The 16,654-nt window shown below is 56.2% G+C and overlaps 3 protein-coding genes across 4 annotated transcripts; 1 reads left to right on the top strand and 2 right to left on the bottom strand.

Annotated features, from left to right (window-relative positions):
• Window positions 1-292: 292 nt before the first annotated feature.
• Window positions 293-3,206, bottom strand: PFN1 (profilin 1). The gene is made up of 3 exons (XM_022596133.2): window positions 2,916-3,206; window positions 1,251-1,443; window positions 293-627 (listed from the first exon to the last, which is right to left on the bottom strand). The coding sequence occupies exons 1-3, from the start codon at window positions 3,045-3,047 to the stop codon at window positions 530-532; spliced, it is 423 nt and encodes a 140-aa protein (XP_022451841.1). The 5' UTR covers window positions 3,048-3,206; the 3' UTR covers window positions 293-529.
• Window positions 3,207-4,746: 1,540 nt separating this feature from the next.
• On the top strand, window positions 4,747-11,785 carry ENO3 (enolase 3). 2 transcript variants are annotated; one of them, XM_022596106.3, is made up of 11 exons: window positions 4,753-6,658; window positions 6,904-6,999; window positions 7,150-7,208; window positions 7,380-7,449; window positions 7,847-7,980; window positions 8,873-9,095; window positions 9,185-9,382; window positions 9,584-9,785; window positions 10,205-10,313; window positions 10,473-10,531; window positions 10,618-10,773. In XM_022596106.3, the coding sequence occupies exons 1-11, from the start codon at window positions 6,574-6,576 to the stop codon at window positions 10,685-10,687; spliced, it is 1,305 nt and encodes a 434-aa protein (XP_022451814.1). In that variant the 5' UTR covers window positions 4,753-6,573; the 3' UTR covers window positions 10,688-10,773. The 2 variants fall into 2 exon arrangements, with proteins under 2 accessions (XP_089756669.1, XP_022451814.1); XM_089900543.1 differs by having other exon boundaries at window positions 4,747-6,658; window positions 10,473-11,785.
• Window positions 11,579-16,534, bottom strand: SPAG7 (sperm associated antigen 7). Its single transcript, XM_022596125.2, has 7 exons — window positions 15,915-16,534; window positions 13,255-13,322; window positions 12,930-13,018; window positions 12,704-12,788; window positions 12,364-12,453; window positions 12,108-12,264; window positions 11,579-11,993 (listed from the first exon to the last, which is right to left on the bottom strand). The coding sequence occupies exons 1-7, from the start codon at window positions 15,997-15,999 to the stop codon at window positions 11,884-11,886; spliced, it is 684 nt and encodes a 227-aa protein (XP_022451833.1). The 5' UTR covers window positions 16,000-16,534; the 3' UTR covers window positions 11,579-11,883.
• Window positions 16,535-16,654: the final 120 nt, after the last annotated feature.

Raw genomic sequence — 16,654 nt, forward strand, 5'->3', positions numbered from 1 at the left:
TGACTCAACTGGCCTCTGCCTTGCCCGCAGGCCTGGACCCATCCTCTTGGTCTGGATGGCTCTATTCCATTATCCACCAATTCAGTTAGCACACTGAGGACCTAGGTAGGGCTGGCCCACCTGGCCAGGTAGGCCTGAAGCAGGTGTTTAATCCTGGACATGAAAGCAAGCTCAAAACCCTAGACTTTGTAGTGCCTCAACCCTTCTGCTGCTTCTGACCCCAAGCCAGGATGGAGGCAGATCACAGTGGCTGTCCTCCATCCTGACACCCAGGCTAAAACCACACAGCACCTTTTCAGTATAATCTTTTTTATTCAGGAAAAAAAAACCAAAAAAAAAAAAGTTTTCCAACCACACACAGGAGGGGTATGAGTTGGGGGAAGGGTGTCTGTCCATCCAGCCCAGGCCCCCAGCCCATGTGGTTTTGGCAGCAATAAGGGGTGTGGGGTAATGGCCCAAAAAATAAAAATGGTGTATGTGTGTGTGGGAAGGAGAGGGGTGCAAAAGCAGTGGGGAGTGACAGACGAGGTCAGTACTGGGAACGCCGCAGGTGGGAGGCCATTTCATGACATTTCTTGTTGATCGTACCACCGTGGATACCTTCTTTGCCCATCAGCAGGACTAGCGCTGGAGGAAAGAGAAAGGAGGCTAGAACCCAGGTGTCACAATCCCACCCCCGGCCAGCTGTTCAGCAGCTGTCCAGCCCTGGGGGCTGTAACCCAACCTCATCTCTCCCAACCCCCCCCACACACAGGCAGGCTGTCAGTCACCCTGAAACAATAGGGCTTTTCAAAAGAGGAAAATCAAGCTTAAAGGCTGGAAAGGAACACAGTAAAATTTAGGGGTCAAAGGCTTGTGGACAATGTGTTGACTCATGTGTTCAGGCTAGAAACGGCTGTGGATGAGCCTGCCACCTCCAAGTTTTAAGAAAAGAGCTCAAAACACAAGAGCTAAGTGCTGGCTTATGACTAACAGCCTACCTCCTCCAAGAAAATAAGAAGTTTCTCATGTGAAAAGGCTCAAGGCAAGAAGGAACTTAAGAGGTAATACAGTTCAACTTCTTTACATTGTAAGATGAGGAACTGAGAACTGAAGGGACAATCCAATGTCCCAGCATCCAGCAGGCCGGGAGTAGAAACCTGGTCTGGTCCCTTCATACTGGGTGATCCACACAGAAGAACCCAAAAAATTAATAGATGGAAGTATATTAGAGATTTTGGAGCTAAAGAAAGGGTAAGACTCAAACTCACTCTTGGTAGTCAGGGTGACAGTGATATTGAAGGTGGGGGCTCCGCTGGTGCTCTTGGTACGAAGATCCATGGTAAATTCCCCTTCCTGCATCAGTGAGTCCCGGATCACAGAACATTTCTGGCCCCCAAGCGTTAGCCCATTCACGAAAAAACTTGACCGGTCTTTGCCAACCAGGGTACCAACCTCAGCTGGCTGGAAGGGGAATCAAGCACCCATCAAGTTAGTCAGTACACCAAGGTTCCCACCTTTTTCTTATCCAAGGACCCACCTGCCTTCCATTTCTCCGGGAAGCTAAACCCCCAGGGGGGGAGATGTGTATGTTATGTGCTTTGTACACATCCGTGAAATTTGAGAGACTCAGGACTGTTGGAAGTTAGTACACAAAAAGATCATGATCTTCAAACCTAGAGAACGGTAATAAGAAGGGACAACATATTCCTCTGAAGGCTTAGATGTCGTTTAATAAGGAAAGCAAACCCAGGAAATAAAGGGGGCCAAAAAGCAGTTAAGAGAATGGAGTGGAATGGAGTGGGGAGCCTTTGGATGCTCAGAACTCCTTCAGGAAAAGCAGAAGCGAAGAGGGAAAGGGAGGGGGCGGGCAAAGCAGGCGAAGCAACTTTGCCCTTATTTGGTCAAAGGTTCTGCAGGAGTTGTTAGGGGCCCGGACGCCTGGGTCTCCAAGTAACCTAGAGTTTAGATCCAGGTATTTATGCTCTAAGATGAGGAAGCAGATGCCTGGGGGCTTTCCGGGAAAGTTGAAAAACTTTTGGAGGGCCCCTGGGACTAGACCCGGCAAGCCAGCCCTCGGGTCTAGATACCCCAGGGAACGTATCTCCCCCTCCCCCTTAACACCCCAAATCCCCACATCCGGTCCCCTCCCGCCCGGAAATCCCCTTCCCCCCCATTTCGAACTTCCGCTCCCCCTCCCCACTTCCGGGCAGTGTGGACAGAGGAGGTGGTGATGGGGACAGCTGTAGTCGTCCCTTATTCCTTCACTTATATACTGTCCTAGAACTTCTCACAAAGTTTCCCTGCTCCAGGCCCCGCCGGATGGCGGGAAAGGAGGGCGAGGGGACTTCCGGGGCTGGCTTCACAGGAATGTTGAGTCCAACGTGCCGACTTGGGGTGGGGGGAGGTCGTGTGGCGGCCTAGCCCTCTCTTACGGAGTTGGGAGGGGCAGGGAGCTCACGGAGGACGGGCATGGGACCCAGGCCATGCGACTGGGGCTCCCTCCCCCAGAAGGAGGAACAATGGTGGAGGGGGCGCGAGCTGGCGGCCGGAAGTAGAGCTAGGGGGTCCAGGGGTCCCCAAGTCCCTTCTCAATCACAGTCCCGAGCGGAAATTGCGGTGCGTGCCCGACCCACCCTGGAGGAGGCGGAAGTGGGCCGCCGCACCGGGCGGTGCGCCCCTCCCCGCCCTGTGTCCCGGATGTAACGCCCCGTCGCGGAAAGCGGAGCGGCGGGCTGGCTGGGCGCCGCAGCCCGGGGCGTAGGACTCAGGAGGCCACGGAGGGACCCGCTCACGTGCAGCCGCCATTCGCGCCACCTCCAGGGCAAGGACCGGGTCACGGCCTTTCGCTGCCCTCCCCAGACCGCGCCCGCCACCACCCAAGTCCCTCCCTCAGGGTGCAAGCCCGGCCAGTCTCCGCGCAGGCCTCGCAGTACCGTGATGTTGACGAAGGTCTTCCCGGGGACGGCGGCCCAGACGGAGGGCGAGTCCTTATAGCCCACGATGGCCGCGTCCTGACACACCCCGTCCGCCATGAGGTTTTCGATGTAGGCGTTCCAGCCGGCCATGGCGCTGCTACTGGGGTGCTCTCGGGGCTGCTGCTGGGGCCACGGGCTGGGCTCGGGCTGCTTCGGGCTGGCGGGCGGGGGAAGGCGGAGAGCTTGGGGCACGCGCTGCTGTCCGGACCGCGGCTCTGCTAGCAGTGCATCAGCCTTCGCACCGCCACTTCCTGCTCCTCCCCACCCCCCTAGATTTTTATTTGCAAAGGGCGGTGGGGGCGGGGCCTGCTCCCCATTCCCTCCCTCCCTCTCCTCGCCTGCCCAGATAGCGAACTTTGCAAGTGCAATTTTAAAAATCCCTCCCCCAACTGCAAAATTTGCAGAGTTCGATGGAAAGCGACGCAAAAAGGATGGGGGGCGGGGGTGGGTTAGGGTTAGGGCTCCCTCCACTTCGCATAGAATATCAGTCAGACTTCGGTGTACGGAAAGGGAGTGAGCCAGAGGGAGGAAGGAAAGTGAAAAGAGAAATTATTAGCAAACTGCAAATTTAGCAAATTAAAGAGGGTTCGGGTAACTCAGGGTTAAACGGAATGACTCCCCCTTCCCCCACCTCTGCCGGGGAGGGGGGTGTTGGGGGAAAGGAACGGCGGGCGGCGGCGGCGGCGGCGGCGCCTGCGCCCGCGCCCGCGCCTGCGCCCGGGCCGGGAGGGAAAGCGCGTGGCGCGGTTAGGGTTGGCGGCTGGTTTCGCGGGCGCACGCCTGGGCGCACCGGGCGGGACGGATTTGGACCCCCTGCGAAGGAAGGCCGGCCGGGGACGTGTCTCCCGCCGGGCGGAAGGGGCGGGGGCGAGGCGTGCGCATTGCCGCTTCTGCCCCCCCCCTTGATTTTATTTATTCAAGAAATAAGGGAGTAAAGGGAAATTTGGCAAAATACCCCGGCCGTTTTCAGAGTTGAAGGCATCCACCAGGGACACTTCTGTCCCCAGCATCTACCCGGGCGGCACAAGTGGCACTGGCTGGAGCCCACCTCGACTCCAGGGGATTATCCCTCGCGCTGGATCAACTCCAGCCTCAGGCCTCACCCCCACGTCACAGCTCCGCCCGTCCCCCGGTCAGCAGTTTGGGTCACCGGCCGTGCCCCTTGGCCCGTCTCTGCAGAGGTCACGGAGCGACCGTGGGGCGAGATGGGCGGGCTTATTTTTCAAGGCGGAAGAATACTAAGCGGTTTCAAGATTGCAACTTTTTCAAGAAGGGGAAAGTCCCTTCTACGTTGGCCCGTTAAGTTTTTTCTCCTTTTTCAGTAAAACTTATGGTAAGAACTTGTGTGCGATTAGTTCACTCACCGCCCACCGGGAAGAGGGTGGGGCAGGACCCGGCGGCCTGCTTAGGTGCACTAGCCCTTGCTGGCCGCCCGGGCAGCTGAGGGGCTTGGCCACTTCCGGTCCCTCAGGGGAGGGCGCCTCCCGGGCGGGAAGGGGCTCCGCTCCTCTCGGGTCCTCGCCAGTGGACGTGGTGCCCTCGCGGCCACTCCGAACCCCAGGGGCATCCACGCTCCCCGAACCCGTGTTCCTCGACAGCCGCGGTGGCTGAGTCACTGGGCGGCTCGGGCGGGGCTTCATGCGGGCACGTGGCGGCGCTCCCCCCCGCCGTCTCCTGACCCTTGGCCTGCCGCACCCCCTTCCCTAGGGTGGAAATCTCCGGAGAGGGAGCGGCCAGAGATAAGGGGGGGGAGGGCGAGATGGAAGACCGGGGGTAGGGATCCTGAGGTGGGGGCTGGGAGACACACCGTGGGGCAGGCAGGGCGGGGAGGGGAGCTCGGGAGAGAGCCCGGGGCTGAGTCACTGGGCGCCGGCCGCGGCGGCGCCGGCGGGAAGGTCTTCCGAGTCGGGGGCGACGAGCAGGGAAGCCGATGACCGTCGTTCGCCGGCCGGACGGCCGGAGCCCGGGCGTGCCCTCAGCTCCCGGCAAGGGCTGCAGCCAAAGTCGGGGCAGACCTCACTCCCGCCAGGCCCGACGAGGCGGAGAGAGTCACCGAGTGCAGAGACTCATTTCCCTTCAATGCTGCTAGCCGACGACCCGACTGGCCCCCGGCGGTCAGACGCTCGGAAAGGGCCACCCCCTCCTCTCGTCCATTCATTTTTTTCACTTTTGATTCAGCATCATTCACTGATGGGCTGGGATCACGACCTGAAGCGCCCGCGGTCGGTGGGGAAAGGGCTCCTGACTCTCCTCGCAGGGCGATAAGTGCTGTCCTAGCGCTATCAGTAGGGCGCCGCGCCAACTCTGAGGGCCTGTCTAAATTCGTCAGCCTGTCCCTTCCCCCACTGCCCTTGCTGGCCGAGAGAGGGTAGGGTGGGGTGGAGCCGAGGGAGGCCGCAATGGGGACCCTGAGAGGTGAGACTCTCTCACCTTCTGAGTGGGGAGTTCAATTTTAGAGCTCAGAGCTTGCCCAGAACCCCCTGCCCCTGCCCCCATTGAGGACAGAGGCAGCCCCCCGCCCTCCAAGTGAGCTGTGCACGTGTGGATGTCGTTCCTGGAGCCCCTCTTCCAGGCCCCCTCCCCAGTCCTGCAGGACTCAGGTTACCCCTGGCCTTTCCTAAAGGGCACTCGTTCCTCTTTAACCTTTGCAAAAGAGGAATATAATCCTGGGGAGAGGAGAGCCCCTCCCCTGTTTCTCCCCAGGAGTGGAATTAAAAATAAGGACTTTTATTGGGGAACAGAAAGGAGGGGGTAGTCATTGATCTTTTGGGAAGGGGGCAGGTGTCTAGGGCCAAAGGCTTCTGTTTTAGGCTATAGTGGGCACTTGGCTGCCAGCTGGGCTGGAGGGGGAGATGGAGAGGGTGAGAGGCGGGGCTGGCTGGGGTACAGGGTGGCTGGAGGATAAATGCCCAGCCTGAGAGGGGGTGAGCTGACACTGTCCCAGCTGCCACCTAGACTCAGGAGCCCAGCGAAGAAATCCCAGGTCTGGTGAATCTTTCAGCCCCGGGGGATAGGGGTGGTAAAAGGTGAGGGTGGTGCCGCTAGGAGAAGGGGGGGAAATATCAGCATTCTTTTCCTTCTGGGACTGGGGGTGCTTGAGAAGCCTGGAGGGGTTGGAGTAAGCAGGATGGGGGTGCCCAAGGACAGGGAAACAAACGAGACTGTGAAGAGAGGCAGGCAGAGACGATGGAGAAGCGTGGTTACAGTTGGAGCCAGGTGGGGGAATCTGGGGCCCCTGAGGATTTGGAGAAGGCTGAGGAGCAGGAAAATGAGGTAGACTAACAGGAGAGCATCCGAGGGCTAGGAATCCGTGGAGAACAGAGTACTTGGCCAGAGGGTGGAGGGAGAAGGCAGAAGTGCAGCTTTGCAGGAGGTGGGGTTGAGCAAGTAGTGGAGTTTTAAGAGAGGCCTCCAGATTCTTAAGACGGGAGAGTGGAATGGGAGCTGTTCTGAGTGGGGGAGGGGCTGCGCCTGCCACTTTGGTCTGTGACCTTTTTGTGGGATATTTTTAGCTCCAGCACCTGCCTTCTTGGGGCGGGAAGACTCTTAAAGGGCAAGGGATTTCGGGTTCCTTAAGGGGTCAACGGTCCGCACTCACACCTCTCGCCCTGCAGCCATGGCCATGCAGAAAATCTTTGCCCGAGAAATCCTGGACTCCAGGGGCAACCCCACAGTGGAGGTGGACCTGCACACGGCCAAGGGTAACACAGGCCCATTGAATGGGTTTACCTGGGAAGACCCCAACTCCATCTGCCTTTGCCCCCCAACTCTATGCCACATCCACTCCTTTCTCTGGGATCCCCTCTCCCAGCCTGCTCCCCAGCAGGGAGCAGCACGAGTCTCTCTACACTGCCTCCTGCCCCTGGGCTCAGAGAGGAGACAATCAGTCCTTTGGGGGGGTGAATGGGACTGACTCTCTGTGATCTTCCAATTCCTCCCACCTCAGGCCGATTCCGAGCAGCTGTGCCCAGTGGAGCTTCCACAGGTATCTATGAAGCTCTGGAACTAAGAGATGGAGACAAATCTCGCTACCTGGGGAAAGGTGAGGAAAGACCAATGGGGTGGTTTCAGGACGTGGTATGCGATGTCTGCACAGGGTAGAGGACGGGAACCCAAAGCTCTTGAGGAGCTGGGGGCCATGGGAAGAGACCTAATTGAATAGAAGATCTGAACCCCCTGCTTCGGCCTCTAGGGGTCCTGAAGGCCGTGGAACATATCAATAAGACTCTAGGCCCCGCACTGCTGGAAAAGGCAAGTGGAGGACCCTCTCTCCCCCTCACCTGCTACCTGGTCCCAAGCAGCTCAGGCTTGGCCAACCATCCCATCTGCCCCAAATACCTGCACTTCTCTTTCCTCCAGCACATGCCCTGACTCCTGAGAAATCTAACCTCTGTTCTCCCCTCCTCAAACCTGCCCTTCCAGAAACTAAGCGTGGTGGATCAAGAAAAAGTTGACAAATTTATGATTGAGCTGGATGGGACAGAGAATAAGTGTGAGTGAAGGGCTAGGGACAGGGGACGGGATGGGCTGTGGGAGGGGCGGGGGAGAGACCGCGGACTGAGGTCTGGTTAGGATTATTTCTGTGTCTCGCATTTTGGGGCACACCGTAACTGGCTGGATTTGTATTCATCACACAGGCATTTCCTGATGCCTGCCCTGTGCGAGGCTTGGGCCAGGCTGTGGACACAGCCGTGAAGCCGACACATTCCCCTGGGCTGGGTGTTCCCAGAGCACCTCAGGCTGTTGGGGAGAGATCTGTTAACAAACTCAGTGCCCAGTGGTTTGGAGTTCTGGATTCTTTCTGGGGTGACCAGAAGGGATGTTCTAGGAGCTGACCCTAAACCCTGTGTGAGGCGCTCTCACACTTTCTTTGTACTTGCTTCCTCCAGCCAAGTTTGGGGCCAATGCCATCCTGGGTGTGTCCCTGGCCGTGTGCAAGGCCGGAGCAGCTGAGAAGGGGGTCCCACTCTACCGACACATTGCAGATCTCGCCGGGAACCCAGACCTGATCCTCCCAGTCCCTGTGAGTGCAGCTGCCCCGCCGCATCCCACGGTGACCCCACCCAGCAGGGAGGGCATAAGCAGCCCCTGGAAAGTCCACCTTTCAGACCCAGCTCCAAAGAAATGGTTTTCTGAAATGGAAGCTCTCCTGCTGCGGTCCAGCCTCCTTTCCCACAATCCAAACCTTCCCTTTAACCTCTCTCTGCCTCTTTCCCTTGATGTAACCGGGTTCCTTCACATTCCAATCCCAGGCTCAGTAACTCCAATTTCTCATTCTGCCCTGTGCCCCAACCCCAAATCAGATCGAGAGCTTCTTCATGGCAAAGATCTTGGCATTTTATTTTTGTATCTTCTTTAATACTTATCAAACCAAATTTGCTCTTTATGGAAATCCTTTGAATTTCATTGCAATAATAATGTTACCATTTATTGTTACTTACTGGCTAGATTGTATAAGAGCCTGAGCTCTGGAGACAAGCTGCTGGGTTCGAATGCTGGTTTTGTCCCTTTACTAGTTGTGTGATTTTAGGCAAGTTTATTTAATCTCTCTGTACCTCAGTTTCCTTAGCTGTAAAGTGAGGGATAATAAATTGTACCTAGTTACAGGGTAGTTTTGAGAATGAAATGAGCCAATAAAATATATGTAAAGCACTTAGAGCAGTGCCTGGCCTGTAGTAAGTGCCGTATGCCATATCAGTGTTAGCTGCTACACCAGGCACAGGCTAAGAACTTAACATCCAGTTGCTCTAATTTAACACATAAGATCCTGCAGGTAAGCAGGTGGTGTCCCCATGTTATGGAAATGAGGAAGGAGTCTCTGAGGAGTAAAATTATTCATCCTAAACCATTCAGTAAGTAGGGGATCCAAGATTCCACATCGATGCCCAGGTCTAAGCACCCTCTCCCCATCTCAGGCCTTCAATGTGATCAACGGGGGCTCCCATGCTGGAAACAAGCTGGCCATGCAGGAGTTCATGATCCTGCCCGTGGGAGCCAGATCCTTCAGGGAAGCCATGCGCATCGGTGCCGAGGTCTACCACCACCTCAAGGGGGTCATCAAGGCCAAGTATGGGAAGGACGCCACCAATGTGGGTGATGAGGGCGGCTTTGCACCCAACATCCTGGAGAACAATGAAGGTCAGTGTGAGCACTCGGAGGGGCAGAACCCTTGGGTCCCCATGGAGACGGGGTGCACCGGAGCCTCAGGTCCTCTTTCCCTCCCCCAGCCCTGGAGCTGCTGAAGACCGCCATCCAGGCGGCTGGTTACCCCGACAAGGTGGTGATTGGCATGGATGTGGCAGCGTCTGAGTTCTATCGCCACGGAAAGTATGATCTTGACTTCAAGTCACCTGATGACCCCGCACGGCACATCACTGGGGAGAAGCTGGGGGAGCTGTATAAGAGCTTCATCAAGAACTATCCTGGTGAGACCCTGGATGTTCCATCGCTCCCGCTTGAGTCTCCAGCAGCTGCCCTACACACTGGCTTCGGCATCTCCACTGCCACCAACTCAGTCTTTCCGATCCTTAGCGCCACTGCAATCTCCACCCAAACTCTTCTGACCTGTCACTCCCCTGTGAGGCCCTTCTGACCTTTAACCCGAATCTGCTTCCCTTTCCCACCAGTGGTCTCCATCGAGGACCCTTTTGACCAGGATGACTGGGCTACCTGGACCTCATTCCTCTCGGGGGTCAACATCCAGATCGTGGGGGATGACCTCACAGTCACCAACCCCAAGAGGATTAGCCAGGCCATTGAGAAGAAGGCCTGCAACTGCCTGCTGCTGAAGGTCAACCAGATCGGCTCAGTGACCGAATCCATCCAGGCGTGAGTGCCTCTGGCCCTCATGGCCTCCCTCCACCCATACCCAGTCCAGCTACAGTACTGCCCACTAACTCCAAGTCTGACTTTCCCTTGGCTCCTGACCCACCCCACCCTTTCGACCTCAAGGCTTTAACTCTTGACCTCACCCCAAGAGCTTTGCCATTGTTGCCTTGCCATGCCTCATCCCCACCCTGACCCTATGCCATCCCTGTCTCCCAGATTCTGCTTCTTCCCACCAGCATTCAGGAGCCCAAATTCAAGATCAAGAATCTCCCCTTTTCTCCTGCTTCCCAAAGAACTTAGTCATCACCCTCCCCTCAAATCTCCCACTCCCCAAAACAGAAGGGAAAAGCCCCAGCTAGCCCCTGGCTTTCCCACTGAGGAGGTCCCACCGGACCTTATTGAGTGTCCTCTCCACCTAGCTGCAAACTGGCTCAGTCTAACGGCTGGGGGGTGATGGTGAGCCACCGCTCCGGGGAAACCGAGGACACGTTCATCGCTGACCTCGTGGTTGGGCTCTGCACAGGACAGGTACTCGTGGCCCCCCCTCTGCCGACTGACTGAGTTTTCTTGGGATCCCTGGCCTCCTGCCCTAGAGTTGAATGCCACCACAGGCTGCTCCCTCAGGGCCAGGCCCAATCCCTCGTCCCTGGTCTCACACAACTCCTGGAATTCCTCTTCCCTCTTCAGATCAAGACTGGTGCCCCCTGCCGCTCAGAGCGTCTGGCCAAATACAATCAGCTCATGAGGTACAGTGGGTGCAGTAGGCCTGGGTGTAAGGAGCTGAGGGCTCTTGGGTTGGAATATCACAGCCCTGACTTTGTCTGCCTTCCAGGATTGAGGAGGCTCTCGGGGACAAGGCTGTTTTTGCTGGACACAAGTTCCGTAACCCAAAGGCCAAGTGAGAAGCTGGAGGCCCCAGGATTCCACGGGACAGATCTAGGCCTTCAAGCCCTTCCTCCTGAAATAAACACTGATGCCAACCAAGGCAGTGGCCTGCTCGTTTGTGGGAGGGAGGGAGGAGACGCTGGCCTCTGGGCTGGATGAGACAGGAGGTGAAGAAGTAGGGGCAGGAAGGGAAAACGGACAGGGAACCTGCTGGGACAAGGAGGAAGTGAGGGACTGGCCAGAGAGAAAGTTGGGCTGGATCTAGAACCACAAAGCTCACAATATGGAAGGAGGCTGGGGGAAGCAGGTGTATTATGTGAAATGAAGCTGAAGAGGAACTGACAGAACACTGAACCAGCTCCAGAGAAGGGGAGCAGGGTGGGGGGCCAAGGCCTGACATCACCATGAGGGGGAAGCTGGATCAGACCTGCCCATAAGTTGAAGTGCACGGTCTGCAGAAGGCACTGCAGTGTTAAGTCCGAGTGCTCGTCCTTATGAAATCGAAGAGCTTGGTGAGGATGAGAGTGTAACCAGAGCAGCTACCATTTCCATGGAGCTTGAAAGATGTGAAAGTATTCTAAATATTTGACGTATACCGGCCTATGTAATCTTTGAAACAGTCCTATCAGATAGTTACCATTATTATCCCCATTTTACTGGTGAGGAAACTGAGGCACGAAAAGGTAAAATACTTTAACCAAGGTAACAGTAAGTGGCAGAGCCAGGATCCAAACCTAGGCCATTTGGCTGTAGTGACTGTGCTCTTAAAATACTATCTCATAAATTTCTACAAAAGTGCCAATATTTCGCCATCTTTGGCCCACAAAAACAATCTTATACTGTTCAATCTATAATTGTTTCTCTTCCTCTCTAGAACCCACCTTTCTCTGTTCAAACAAAGCAAGACATTGGGTCAAACAGTGTTTACTGAATGTAAAGTAACCCCAGCCCCATGGGGAAGAAAATTCCAGGGAGAACAGAGAATAATACAGATTAAATACCCACCTGTACATTCACACACACACACACACACACACACACACACACACACACACACATCCAAGCTCCAACAGTGACAAATCAAACACCTGCTTCCCCCAGCCTGAGTGACAGCTGTTAGGAGGTGCTTCAGAGGTGGGGCTCCAGGATGGGTTCTAATAGCAGCAGCCTCATCCCTCCCTGCCCTCTGCCCTGCCCCAGGGAGCTGGGGTGTCTAGGAGGTAGATGGCAACTCTTCCCCGCTCTGCCGCAGACGCTTCTTGGCCCGGATCTCATTCATGGCCTCTTCAATGGAGCGTGTGTCCCTCTTGTTGGCCACAGGCACTGGGGGCAGAGGGGAGGGTGGGAGGGCCTAGGAGCCCTGTGCCTCAGCCTCCCTCCCCTCCCCCCACCCAGTGCTCCTCTGCCCTGCCCTCCCAGCCCCCACTGCAGCCTCACCACAGCCGTAGGTCTTGTTGGCCTGCAGCATGTGGGCCGCATCCTTGGCTGCCCCCTTCCCAATGAGGTGGCTGTACTTGTCCTTGTAGTCGCTGGCAGGGCTCACCACCACAGGTCCCTGCCGGGCTGCCTCCTCCTCCTGCCGCTGGGCCAGCTCCTAGGGGTGCCAAGGTGGGGCACCAGAGCTCAGGGCCTGACCCCAACCCCTCCCAGCTGGGGGGCTGCAGGGCCCCAGGGACTGCCAGGCGTAACTCACCTTCAGCCTCCGTTTCTCCTCAGCCTTCTGGGGGTCCCACTCCTCGCCACGACGGTAGGAGTCCAGCTCTTCATCGGAGGGTGCAAACTCCTAGGAAAGAAGGAGATGATGGGGTCAAGGTTCCACATACATGTTTTATCTCATTCCTCTCCCCCAGCGTGGGGCACAGGCTGAAAAGGAGAGAGGAGACAGCGGGGAACTCAGGCCTTTTACCTTTTTTGGGGGGCAGTGCGGCGCGGCACGCAGGATCTTAGTTCCCCGACCAGGGTCGAACCCGTGCCCCCTGCAGTGGAAGCTCAGAGTCCTAACCACTGGACCACCAGGGAGGTCCCCCTTTTACCTTTTTGAAGATCATGACATAGCGACATTCGTCATCTTCCCCAAAGGAGAAGGATGTCAGGCCAGCCACTTCCACCACATCGTGTCTGGGAAGGGGGGAGCGAAGGGGAAAGACTATGTAGAGCCACGAGGGGGCCCAGCGTCCTCCTCTGGAGGGTTCTCCTGTCTGGCCCTTTCATGCCTCCTTGGTCATCCATTTCTTGCCTCCCCAGCCCAGAGACACTCACAGTATGCTCCTCTCTATCTTGTTCATCGGCTGAAACTTTTTCTTGATCTGCCCACTGTCTTGGATGAAATCTGACACCTCTTTCTCCATCTTGGTAAAGGGAAAAGTGAAGAAGGTATGAGATGATGGCCCCACCCAAATATCCCTCTCCCCCGCTGGGCCAACAGGACTTGGCCTCCCACGCCTTTCCCAGCCACTGTGCCACTGGCTTCTGGGTTTCACCTCTCTCAAGACAGTTTCCAAACAAACTGACTCTTCAACCTTCCAATTCTAACTTATTGGAAGTCCTTTCTGAGGCTGCCTTTGATCTCTCCAGTTGTTCTCACCCTTTTACGAAACTCCACTTTCTGCTGTTTCTCTTGCTCCTGTAGTTTCTTCAGGCGGGCTGCCTGCTCTGGGGGTGAGAAATGGCAGCATGAGGCCGGGGTGGAAGCATGGGTGGGGAGAGTTTGTAAGGCTTCAAAAGGGATCTCATGTCCACTGGGAGGGTGTCAGGCTAGGAAGGTAGGATTACTGTTTATTTGCCAAGCATTTATTGATAGTTTCTCTATACCTGGCACTGTGCTAGGACCTGGAGTACTAAGAGGATTAAGACATAACTTTGCCCTTTAGGAGCTCACAGTTTAGTGGGAGTAACAAAGATTAGAATCATGCTCAACCCCATTTCCCAACCCACTGGGGAAACCAACTAACAAACATTTATTTAATGCCTGTGACACACCAAGAACTATAAAGCACTTGGGGTGGTAACGAGAACAAACCGAGCCCTGGCCTCAAGGAGCTTATCATCTCATTGTCTGCATAGGGAAGGGGAAATTATTTAACTTCCTATATTGTGTAACACCCCCACTTTTTTTTTTTTTTTTTTTTTTGCGGTACGCGGGCCTCTCACTGTTGTGGCCTCTCCCGCTGCGGAGCACAGGTTCCGGATGCGCAGGTCCAGCGGCCATGGCTCACGTACCCCCACTTTTTACTTCTACAGCCAAGATGAAGCTGAAATGGCCAGTCTGACACTCTTCTCCTTTGTGAGTGTAGGTGTCTGAGGTGAGCTGTAAAGGGAACTCCCTACCCTTGGGTCTCACTGTCCCCTCTTCTCTCTTCCGCCATTTCAAATTCTTTACATCCTGAAGGCCCACTTCTTCCACAGGATTGGAATTCCTTCAGCTGCACTGAACCTCTTCCCATTTTCTTAATCACTTCATGTCTTTGCACATGTTGTTCCTACTGCTTGAAATGCTCTTCCTCCTCTTGCAAACTTGGAGATCCACCATGAGTCAGAGTTACTCACTTCTTCCTCTGGGGCCCAAGCACATTCGGTTCTGACACCCACTACAGCATGTGCTGAGAGCTAACAGAGTGTAACTTTTGTCCTCCCTACCCCACTATGAGCTCCCAGAAGCTACAGACCCTGTTCATCTCCTATCCAGTTACTCTCTGTGGCCCCAGGGCCCCGACAGCTCAGGAGCTCTCCTCTCTCCCACCTCAAGGACTCTGACCATCAGCACACCCCATATTGGTCACTGACTGTTCTCGAACTGGCTTATGAGTCATCTCTCTGCATCTGAGGAGGTGGCGTAAGATTATGGTTAAGAACATAGACTTAAAAGTCACACATGGGTTTGAAACCCCACCATTTAGTAACAGTGTAACGGCAGGCAACTGACTAAACTCTGAACTTCAGCTTCCTAGTCTGTCAACGGCCGCTGGTGAACCCACCTAGTCAGTCATGGTGTTAAATAATTCCAGTTCCCAGGTCCCATTATGCTCCCTCCTTCCTCAGAGCTTTCAAATCTCTGCCTGGAGCACTGTGCTCCCCTCTCACTTACTGACTTACCTATTCTTCACATCTCAGCTCACTGCAGACTAGGTTAGGACCCCTAGGTAGCCCCTCTCATAACAGTTATTTTTCTTTCAGAGCACTTATAAAGTTGGTTATTAAACTCCTGTGTGATCGTTTCATCAATGCGCATTTCATCGATACTCCAGACTGTGGGCTCCTTGAGGGTACCCTGGCCCCTAGCAACCATTCAGTAAATATGGATGTTAGTTCGATATTAAGCAGCACTTGAGCCCTCTGAAGGCACCCAGGCTGCCCTGGCCTCCCTCGGACGGGTGGGGAGCCGGTGTCCTCCCCAAGGTAGTCAGTCATTCTGTCAGACTTATTCACACTCCGCAAAGCGAGCAAGAGAGGCCTATACCGCCCGGCAGGCCGCGCCCTAAGCTTGCAGCCCAACTTGAGCCTCCTGCTGGGAAGTTACTCGGAGAACACAGGCGGGGAGACCATGGCCAATCGGACCGGGTAGGGGCATTCTCATCCCTCCAATCAACATTCACGACCCGCCCGGGGAGCTCGGGAATTTAAGGGTACAGATGAGAGAAAGGTTGGAGGGCGGCCCCAAGTAGGCGGGGCATAAGAGCGCCGAAAGGACCCAGCAGCCAGTTAGAGGTGCTGAGGGTAGGGTGGGCTAAGAGGAAGGTCGAACAAAACTTAATAGGTAGACCTTTAAGTTGAGGTGGCCAATAGGGGAGAAAGGACTGCGGATGGGCGTGTCCTGAATCCAATCGGAAGGGGGCGAGGCTCAGGGACTCGAGCGCCGGGAGGTGGGCGGGGCCGAGCGGTCGAACTCGCCCCCCCCTCCGATCCGAAGACGGGCCGAGGAAAACCAAGGGGTTGGGTGGGGTTGAAGGCAGCCTACCAATCAGAGCACGCCACCGGCGGACAGGCGGGCCCATCGGCGAATTGAAAACAAGGACTGCGGAAGGCCAAGGTAGAAAGAGCCAGGGGCCTGGCGCTGGGCTTCAGGTAGCCAATCATCGTCCGCTAAGAACAGCGGGCGGGATGGCACCCCTTTTAGGGACTCGGGGGGTCTCTGAAGGAGCCCGTGAGGGGTCTTTCAAGGTTGAGAAGGCGGGGTCGTCCAAAGGGGTAGGAGTGCGGTCCTGAGAACCGGGCGAAGAAAGCCGGTTGTGAATTTGGGATCCTCACCTCGGGCCTTGCGCCGAGTCTCCTGGTCACCGAGGCTGGGTGGCTTCTCCATGGAGCTCAGGATGGAGCCCAGTAGGTCCGCCATCTTGGGAGTGACTGAGAGGGGGGCGGCGCGTCTTAAAGGGAAGGGCAAAATGCCTTTAAGGCCGGAAACACGTCGGAGGCGGTAAACCACGCACCCGCCCCGGCGCGGCTTAGATCCCTGCCCAGCGCGCCCGCAGCCTCCCGCCGGCCGAGGCCCCGCCCCCCGCAGACAGAGGCCGGAGGCTGGCTGGTGCAGCGATGTTTAATGGCAATTCGTAGAAACCAAGCCCATGCACAAGTAGAAAGTGCTTGTGGAGCCGGCAGGAGGCCCCCGCCGCGCCTGGAGCCACAAGCCCGGCCGTGCAGCCCTCCCTGCGGCGCCTTAAATAGATTCTTCACTATACTCTGTATGTTACATTATGTACAAGCCCCGTCCCCTCGGGGACGGGGCGGGACTCCGCAACGCGTTCCTATATACACCCCCCCTTTGGCCCGGAGGTTGGTGGCCAGAGTCGGTCGGGGTGACTGGGGAAGACGGGGCCAGAAAGGGAGGAAACAGACGCAGACATGCGGAGTCGGGGTGGGGGCACGGTCAGCCCTGAAACACGAGGGGCGTGCGCGTAGCGAAGGCAGAGGTGGGACCGAGGCGGATACATTCAGAGACGCATCGAACAAATAAATAAGGCAAGTCAGGAAGGGGCCGAGGTGGGTACAGG

The sequence above is a fragment of the Delphinapterus leucas genome, chromosome 19, assembly GCF_059928025.1.
Source record: "Delphinapterus leucas isolate spDelLeu-1000000601 "Yukka" chromosome 19, BTC_Dleu_Yukka2, whole genome shotgun sequence".
Taxonomy (NCBI): Eukaryota; Metazoa; Chordata; class Mammalia; order Artiodactyla; family Monodontidae; genus Delphinapterus; species Delphinapterus leucas.

What these genes read in the sequence shown, in the direction of transcription:
- PFN1 (XM_022596133.2), bottom strand. Translation starts at nt 3,047, where the DNA reads ATGGCCGGCTGGAACGCCTACATCGAAAACCTCATGGCGGACGGGGTG. An exon ending in AGACCTTCGTCAACATCACG is followed by an intron (nt 1,444 to 2,915) that starts GTACTGCGAGGC and finishes TTCCCCTTCCAG; the next exon opens with CCAGCTGAGGTTGGTACCCT. An exon ending in TGTCACCCTGACTACCAAGA is followed by an intron (nt 628 to 1,250) that starts GTGAGTTTGAGT and finishes TCTTTCCTCCAG; the next exon opens with CGCTAGTCCTGCTGATGGGC.
- ENO3 (XM_089900543.1), top strand. Translation starts at nt 6,574, where the DNA reads ATGGCCATGCAGAAAATCTTTGCCCGAGAAATCCTGGACTCCAGGGGC. An exon ending in GCCCCGCACTGCTGGAAAAG is followed by an intron (nt 7,209 to 7,379) that starts GCAAGTGGAGGA and finishes CTGCCCTTCCAG; the next exon opens with AAACTAAGCGTGGTGGATCA. An exon ending in ACCTGATCCTCCCAGTCCCT is followed by an intron (nt 7,981 to 8,872) that starts GTGAGTGCAGCT and finishes TCCCCATCTCAG; the next exon opens with GCCTTCAATGTGATCAACGG.
- SPAG7 (XM_022596125.2), bottom strand. Translation starts at nt 15,999, where the DNA reads ATGGCGGACCTACTGGGCTCCATCCTGAGCTCCATGGAGAAGCCACCC. An exon ending in AAGATAGAGAGGAGCATACT is followed by an intron (nt 12,789 to 12,929) that starts GTGAGTGTCTCT and finishes CCCCCTTCCCAG; the next exon opens with ACACGATGTGGTGGAAGTGG. An exon ending in ATGTCATGATCTTCAAAAAG is followed by an intron (nt 12,454 to 12,703) that starts GTAAAAGGGGGA and finishes CTTCTTTCCTAG; the next exon opens with GAGTTTGCACCCTCCGATGA.